At 42.7% G+C, this 8,672-nt stretch overlaps 1 protein-coding gene across 1 annotated transcript in view; it reads right to left on the bottom strand.

The window, feature by feature from the left end:
- PSMG2 (proteasome (prosome, macropain) assembly chaperone 2) overlaps positions 1 to 8,672 on the bottom strand; it is a 22,361-nt gene that overhangs the window by 4,528 nt on the left and 9,161 nt on the right. The window contains exons 3-5 of the mRNA XM_011936634.1: positions 6,057 to 6,115; positions 2,416 to 2,534; positions 441 to 614 (exon numbers count right to left, since the gene is read on the bottom strand). Of these exons, the coding sequence (XP_011792024.1) occupies positions 441 to 614; positions 2,416 to 2,534; positions 6,057 to 6,115 (352 nt within the window). The remainder of the gene's footprint in view (positions 1 to 440; positions 615 to 2,415; positions 2,535 to 6,056; positions 6,116 to 8,672) is intronic.

Raw genomic sequence — 8,672 nt, 5'->3', positions numbered from 1 at the left:
GCACTTGGATTGTACACTTAAATATAGTTAACATGTATGATAAATGTATGTAAATTTTGCAGGATGTGTATTTTACCACAATTTTAAAAAGTGTGCCTGTAGAGTTTGCAAAGAATAAGTATCAGAATCCCTAAAAAGTTACACAAAATAAAGCATTAAATATGGCTTTTTAGAAACCAGTTCTTCTATAACCAAGTTTAAATCTTTTCCCTAAATGCAAGAGCTCTAAAATAGTACCAGTTTTAGAAATACGTTTTCAAAGTTTCAGTAAGTAATCCAATACATTCCCTGACTTAATTTCATTGTTTTTTTCTTAGTTTGTTTGAGATGGAGTCTTACTCTATCACCCAGACTAGAGTGCAGTGGCACGATCTCGGCTCACTGTATTACTTTCATTTTTAAGTAAAGTGGGAAACAAATGAACAGGCAAACAAACTCACCTTTCATCATAGAGCGTTTTTGTGATACCTCCTCCTGGAATGCGGATACAAAACTCGGAATCATCTATTTCAGGAATGCACCGACTTTTTTCCATTTCTTGCCAGTTAAGGCTCTTTATTTTATTTTGAACACTTCTTTGCATGGAAGGTGTAAGCAGGTACCGGAAGGGAGTACTAGAAATAATCATATAGTTAACGTTTTAAAAACTCACAAATACAAATTCTAAGGCAAACATCGGTTTTTTAGCTAAAATTCTCTTGGTCTCCATATATTCTGCTGCACAGGCAAAACACAAGTTTCAGCAGACTTAAGTAAAAAATATTGCTGATTTGCTACTTACTTACTTACTTAGTTGGGAGACAATATAAAAAGATAGAAACACTTAGGCAAGCCCATTGCAAAAATTTCCCACAGCATCGCTTCCTTCTGCTATGAAGCCTGTAATGTCTTTTGTGAAAGTTCTAGAAATTAGCTCATTTTGAAAGGTAACTCTTGGCTTATTGGTATTTTTTCATCCTGATTTTATAGGTGTATAAGTGATAAAAGTTATGATCTATACCATCTAAAAAGGTTACAGTGAGCCAAGATTGCACCACTGCACTCGGTGACAGAGCGAAACTCCATCCCAAAAATAATAAAAAAGAAATGATCTAAAAGCTACATCTTGGGTCTGGGTGTGGTGGCTCACGCCTGTAATTCCAGCACTTTGGGAGGCAAATCACCTGAGGTCAGGAGTTTGAGACCAACCTGGCCAATATAGTGAAACCCCATCTCTACTAAACATACAAAAAATGAGCCAGGCGTGGTGGCACGCGCCTGTAGTCCCAGGTACTCAGGAGGCTGAGGCAGGAGAATCGCCTGAACCCAGGAGGTGGAGCTTACACTGAGCCAAGATCACGCCACTGCACTCCAGCATGGACAACTGAGGGAGACTCCGTCTCAAAAAAAATAAAAGAAAAAAAAAAAAATCTTGGGGATGGGCGCGGTGGCTCATGCCTGTAATCCCAGCATTTTGGGAGGCCCAGGCAAGTGAATTCAAGGTTCAGAAGTTCGAGACCAGCCTGGCCAACATGGTGAAGCCTAGCCTTAAAATTATAAAAATTAGTCTGGCGTGGTGGCAGGCACCTGTAATCCCAGCTACTCAGGAGGCTGAGGCAGGAGAATCGCTTGAATCCAGGAGGTGGAGGTTGCCGTGAGGTGAGATCGCGCCACTGCACTCCTGCCTGGGTGACAGGACAAGACTCCATCTCAAAAATAAATAAAAGCTACATCTTGGAGTATAAGAGTATTCTATATGATATGTTATCAACTTTATGTGATAATGATAGCTTATAGTTCTATTTCTGAGATACTCTGTCTTACATTTAAGAACTCACTCTGACATGCCAGGGAACTACCCTTTAGGCAAGTGGATTTCTACAAATACAAATGGTTGCATGTGGCCACGTGCAGGGGGCTCACACATGCAATCCCAATACTTTGGGAGGCTGAGGCAGGCAGACTGCTTGAGCCCGGGAATTCGAGACCAGCCTGGGCAACATAGCGAGACCCTGTCTCTACAAAGAGTAAATGTTTTTAAAAAAATGATTGCACATATGGAAATAACTGAAAATATTGATCTTTCAAAAGTTATCAACCAATAAATCTTGAGAACCGTTTCTGCTCATTCTCTTAAATCAGCTGAGCTGTGATGCTGCCATGCATGTGACAGGGAACACTAAAAACATGGTTCCCAAACTCTCTCTCCACGACGCTTTCCCATGCCCCAAGTCTACTAAGCTCACAGGAACTGAAAAGATCTGCCCAACTGTGCTCCCTCCCATCTCCTGCCCTCCTCCTACCCCCCTCTTTCTAAACTCCAGTGAGAAGAGGTAAGGATCTACGTGGCTTTTAAAGTTCATTTTAACCTTTTAATAGAGAAATTATCATAGTATAAACCATACCAAAAATAACTTTCCAGAGGCAGGAACATACCTGCGAAGCTGCAGGTCATTGCGCTGGTATGAATGGCTGCTCGAAAGAACAATGACTCTGGCACAGCCGCTGCTTTTCAGCCAGGAAAGCAGTTTTTCACAGAATGGCTTTGATTTATACTTTGCACACCATTGAGAGAATAAAATCTAAAAGTTAGTCTTGGAGCATACCAACATTCTATATACTATCTCATCAACTTTATGCAATAACGGTATATAATTTATATATACTGAAATTACTTTCAGATCCACTTACTGTGCTTAAACCAAAAGTGAATGATAAACAGCAATGAATTATCTAATGCATCTTTATAATTAAGAAACCAATGGCTGTGCATGGTGGCTCACGCCTGTAGTCCCAGCACTTCGGGAGGCAGGCGGATCACCTGAGGTCAAGAGTTCAAGACCAGCCTGGCCAACATGACAAAACCCCATCTCTACGAAAAATACAAAAATTAGCTGGGCATGGTGGCGGGCACCTGTAATCCCAGCTACTCAGGAGGCTGAGACAGGAGAATCACTTGAACCCGGGAGGTGAAGGCTGCAGTGAGCCGAGATTGTGCCATTGCACTCCAGCCTGGGCAACCGAGTGAGACACTCTCTCAAAAAAAAAAAAAAGAAAATCAATGAGTCATGAGGAATCCAGATTTCAAAAGTATTCTATTGTAATGGACAAAGAAAACTTCCCAGTGCTCTACTTAAGTAATCTATTGTTACCTAATAACCAATACATGGCCATCTGTGCAGGGTTCTTGCCAGAAATTTTGACCCAAATCTGGTCACATGGAAACAATCAGATGAATGGAGAACGCTCCACATCTGGCCCCGATTCCTCAAAGAGGTCCATATTGTAAAGAAAGAAAGTGGGGCAGGCCAGTGTTACTCTGAAGGATAACAACTAAGAAGATGTAACAATCAAATACAGCCTGTGAACCATGAATGGATCCAGAATTGAAGGATATTTTGGGAACAGCTATGGAAATCTGAGTATGTTGGATGATACTCCTGAATAAATTCATTAAAATGCTGGTTTTCTTGGGGGTGGTAATGGTGTCCTTGTTCTTGAAAGATGTGTGCGGAAGTATGTAGGGGTGACACATGATGATGTTGCTAGCCTACTTCTGGATTGTTTCGAAGAAGGAAACTGTGTGTACACACCTTGCGAGAGATCAAGTAGGTATGGCAAGACGTTCACAGCTGGTAATCTGGAATGTGGGTTATAAAATTTCAGGGGGAGCCCACTTTATGAAAATTTTTCAAAGACTGCTCATAAAATAACTATTCAATAAAATTTAAAACGCAGGTAAGAAATGCAGGCTAACTTTTAAGATAAGAAGGTAGTCTAGTATAGCAGTTACGAGAGGCAGGCTCTGGGCCAGGCATGGTGGCTCGCTCCTATAATCCCAACACTTTGGGCAGCCGAGGTGGGCAGATCACCTGAAGTCAAGAGTTCGAGACCAGCCTGGCCAACATGGTGAAACCCTATTTTTACTAAAAATGCAAAAATTAGCCAGGTGCAGTGACACATGCTTGTAATCCCAGCTGCTCGGGAGGCTGAGGCAGGAGAATCATTTGAATCTGGGAGGCAGAGGTTGCAGTGAGCTGAGATCACGCCATTGCATTTGCTGAAGCATGAACTGCTTGAGCTCAGGAGTTCAAGACCAGCCTGGGCAAGATGGTGAAACCCCACCTCTACAAAAAAATACAAAAATTAGCCGGGTGTGGTGGTTCACGCCTGTAATCCCAGCTCCTCGGGAGGCTGAGATTGGAGAATGGCTTGAGCCTGGGAGGCAGAGGTTGCAGTGAGCCAAGATCACGCCGCTGCACTCCAGCCTGGGTGACAGAGCAAGAGAGACCCTGTTTCAAGGGGGGAAAAAAAAAAAGGAAGAAAGGATTGTTTAAGAGGGCCTTTCTGATGAGGAAACATTTAAGAAAACACTAAAGGAGGCAAACCATTTGAGTCTCCAAGAAAATGAATCCTGGCAGAGAAATGAGTGGAAAGACTGAGGATGAGCTTAATGTCTAACAACACAGGGAAGCCAGTGTGGCTGCAGGTCAGGCTCCGCAGAGCAGCAGTCTGGCAGAGCTCCCTGGGAGCGTGACTCTTGTTCTGCTGGCTATTTGCCATAAGGGGCTCCTGAGAACTCGGAACGTGAGTAGTGACTGAGGAACTGAATTTTAAATTTAATTTGATGAATTAAACTGTAAATAGGTACATGTAGCTAGTGGCTACTGTATTAGCACAGATATAGAGCCTCATAGGCCACAGTAAGGGCTGTGAATTTGAAACCATCCCCAAAGAATTAAAGAAACCAACGACTAACAGAAATTGTTGAATTTGGGCTGGGCGTGGCTTACACCTGTAATCCCAGCATTCGAAAGGCCAAGGCGGGTGGATCATTTGAGGCCAGGAGTTGGAGACCAGCCTGGCCAACATGGCAAAACCCTGTCTCTACTAAAAACACAAAAATGAACCAGTATGGTGGCGTGTGCCTGTAATCCCAGAGGCTGAGGCGGGAGGATCACCTGAACCCAGGATGGCAGAGGCTGCAGTGAGTTGAGATCACATCAGTGCACTTAAGCCTGGGCAACAGAGGAGACGGTCTCAAAAAAAAAAAAAAAAAAAAAATTATTGAGTTTGCAGGGTAGCAGATAAGAAACTACTTGCTAAAATACTGAAACTTCCTTCCCTTATGGGATAAAAGAACCAGCTGAAATTGGTTGGAACCAATATGGCCAAGTTGAGTCTGCAGAGAACAAGCTTGCTGGTGTCGCAAGGTGACTCTCCATTGCCACGTTTCATACTCACTCCTCTGAACTTGCACATGGGCCCTATGAGTTAGCATGAAAAGATAACTGTGCATGCCCAGGGACTTACCAGATCTACCCTTTCCTTCCATCGCTCACCTACAAATCTCAGAATCCACCCTCTGAACCTTTTCTAATAAGAACACTGCCTTGAAGCCAGCACAGGGAGGCAGATTTGAGCTCGACTCCTGTCTCCTTGGGAGTCAATCTGCAATATAAAGCCTTTCTTTTCTCAAAAACCTGCCGTCACAGTGCATTAGGAAGCAAGCCCCTTCGCCTGGATCACAATTTTGAGTGAGAGGAAAAGCTACTGGAGGGTTTTGAAGAGAGTAGTGATGTGGTGTAGGCTTAGAGGATCGTCAGTGCTGCCATTTGCGAGAGGTAGATTGAGCAAGAGTAAAGTCAGGGGCATGAAGATGACAGTGGTTTGGACTCAGTGGTAGCAGTGGAGGAGGAAAGAAGTCGGATTCAGAGTATTTTATGACATATATATAATCTGATATATAATTTGATATATACATAGTTTATATGTAGATGCCACCAGCTGAAATGTAATACACATGGAATAAACCTCTAATATTAATATGCTAACATTTTTTCACCAATGTTATCCGAACTGAAAATATGTGACACACAAGATAAAAGTCCTACTTCCTTTCTACATAATCATGAAAGACAGTAACACATCTGAAATATTGTAAGATTATTTCTCTATAGAATCAGATCTTAACTGTACATACGGTGAAAACAGTAATTTCTGAATCTTAATTCCTAATGTTACTTATTTTCTCATTACACTTTAATAAACAAAAAGGCAAACTACAACATACTAACCTTAATAAAAATGGATCTTAACTGAAGAGCCACCAGCTTTCTTGAAGGCAATGAATATACTATAAAAACAAGAAGAAAATGAAATCATGTGATAGTGAAGTTATGCAAGGTGAAATTATTATGATAAAAAAATTGAATTATAATACCTTTTGCATTTAAATATTTTCAATAATTAAAATACGGAACATATATGTCATCTGGTTAAAATAAGACCATTTAGAAATACCTAAAAATGAGCCAGTGGGCTTTATTCTATGGAACAATTCATTTCTGAAAAGTTAACTCTAAGAAAGTATCAAAAATTATTTTTTCTGACTTTAACTGTAAAACCAGAGAAGTATTCCCCTGAAAATTTCTGGTATTATGACAACTAAAATCATCCTTAAGAAAACTGAACTTTTTGGCTTTTGATATTCTTCCCTCTTGTCTCCAGAGAACAGCAACACTCATTGGGATTAACAGAAGAAATAGTACAAGGTAGGAGTATGTTAGCCATGTAATAAAATCCTGAAATAGGTACATGTGTGTTCTTTAGAACTTTTTAAAGGATCTGAAATAACAGAAAACGTCATGTGAGTCAATGTGTTTGCATTTTTTTCTGGGAAAAGGATCCATAGCTTTCATGAGATTCTACAAGGGGCCCACTCTAGAGATGCTTAAGGCTTCCCTGTCCAACTTCACTTCTAAGAAATGACAAGCAGCCAGGCACGGTGGCTCATGCCTGTAATTCCAGCACTTTGGGAGGCCAAGACAGGCGGATCACAGGGTCAGGAGATCGAGATCATCCTGGCTAACACGCTGAAACCCCATCTCTACTAAAAAATAAAAAAATTAGCTGGGCGTGATGGCGGGCGCCTGTAGTCCCAGCTACTCAGGAGGCTGTGGCAGGAGAAGGGCGTGAACCCGGGGGGCGGAGCTTGCAGTGAGCTGAGATCCAGCCACTGCAGTCCAGCCTGGGCGACAGAGGGAGACTCCGTCTCAAAAAAAAGGAATGAGAAGCTCCTGTCTGAGTCAGGGACAAAATAGTCTCTAAGGACACAGGATTACTATTGCGCTAAGGGGTTAGTGTTGGTTACTATAAACAGATCGCAAATAATGGCAAATCCTTTGGCGGATCAGGTCTTTACTAGTACGGGTCTTTCAGAGATTGTCTCCTATGGCTGGCATGATGTGGTGTGACTGGGAGGTATGTCCATGGAGGGAGGTATGCTGAACTCAGCAAATCTACCAAGCACCAGGTATATTCAGTCCAAAGGAAGTTTAGGAATTAGGGAAAGGGGTATAAATTTAGGGAAAAGAGACTAGGGCACAGATTACTCAGCCTCTAACCTATCCGTGACAAACACATGCACTCTAATTCAACAGACCTAGGTTTGAAAAGCACGTATCTGTAGGGGTGGGCAGGCGAAGCTTTTTAGAATGTAAGCTACCACTTCCTCGGTAATAGCAATACTCTCCTCATCAATGTATCATACAATTCTTTTTTTTTTTGGAGACAGAGTCTTGCTCTGTCACCCAGGCAGGAGTGCAGTGGTGCAATCTCGACTCACTGCAACTTCTGCCTCCCAGGTTCAAGTGATTCTCATGCCTCAGCCTCCCAAGTAGCTGGGATTACAGGAGCACACCACCATGCCCGGCTAATTTTGTTTGTTTGTTTTTTAAGACAGAGTCTCGCTCTGCCGCCTAGACTGGAGTGCAATGGTGTGATTTCGGCTCACTGCAGCCGCCACTTCCCGGGTTCAAGCGATTCTCCTGTCTCAGCCTCCCGAGTAGCTGGGATTTCAGGCACACACTGCCACGATGGGCTAATTTTTTGTATTTTAGTAGAGACGGAGTTTCACCGTGTTACCCAGGCTGGTCTCGAACTCATGAGCTCAGGCAATCTACCCGTCTTGGCCTCCCAAAGTGCTAGGATTACAAGCGTGGGACCGTGCCCGGCCTATGTAATTCTTTTTGTTGTTAGGTTCCTGTTTCCTAGTACTTTTTTCTTCTGATGTGATACACTATGAAAGCAACAACCCCTTTTATGTATTCTGCCCCAGAACATTAACCTTTTATCTAATCAAGCCTTTAGAGCTAACTCCAGTTACAGAAAAGACAGGGGCTAGAACAAGCCAAATGACAGGACGACGTAATCAGACAAATCAGAAGGTGGGACATTGTATAAAACAATACACCCGGTCTTTTCTTCAGTAAATCGGTCTGTGATGGAAAAAAAGGGACTGCTCTGGAGTAAAAGAGATTTCAAGGGCACAGCACGACCATCGGATATGTGAGGGGTCTTCACAAAGTTCACAGAAAATGTGTACTTATGAAAACATTTTGCACCAGTTAAACTTGTGCTGACTTGCTGTAACACACCGGAGAAGGCTCTGGTCTGAGGCAGTAACAAGGGTAAGACATGCAGTGCCCCATCAGAGCAGCATGAATTCTGCTTCAACTGAAGCAAGAACAACATCCAATTTATGGTGAAGCTGGGGTAGATAAATGGTGAAATCACTGATGCTTTAGAAAAGTTTATGAGGGGCCGCGCGCGGTGGCTCACGCCTGTAATCCCAGCACTTTGGGAAGCCAAGGTGGGTGGATCATGAGGTCAGGAGATGGAGACCATCCTGG

Source organism: Colobus angolensis, unplaced genomic scaffold (assembly GCF_000951035.1).
Source record: "Colobus angolensis palliatus isolate OR3802 unplaced genomic scaffold, Cang.pa_1.0 Scaffold155, whole genome shotgun sequence".
Taxonomy (NCBI): Eukaryota; Metazoa; Chordata; class Mammalia; order Primates; family Cercopithecidae; genus Colobus; species Colobus angolensis.
Note: the sequence above shows the minus strand (reverse complement) of the source record. Positions and strands in the feature narration are given on the sequence as shown.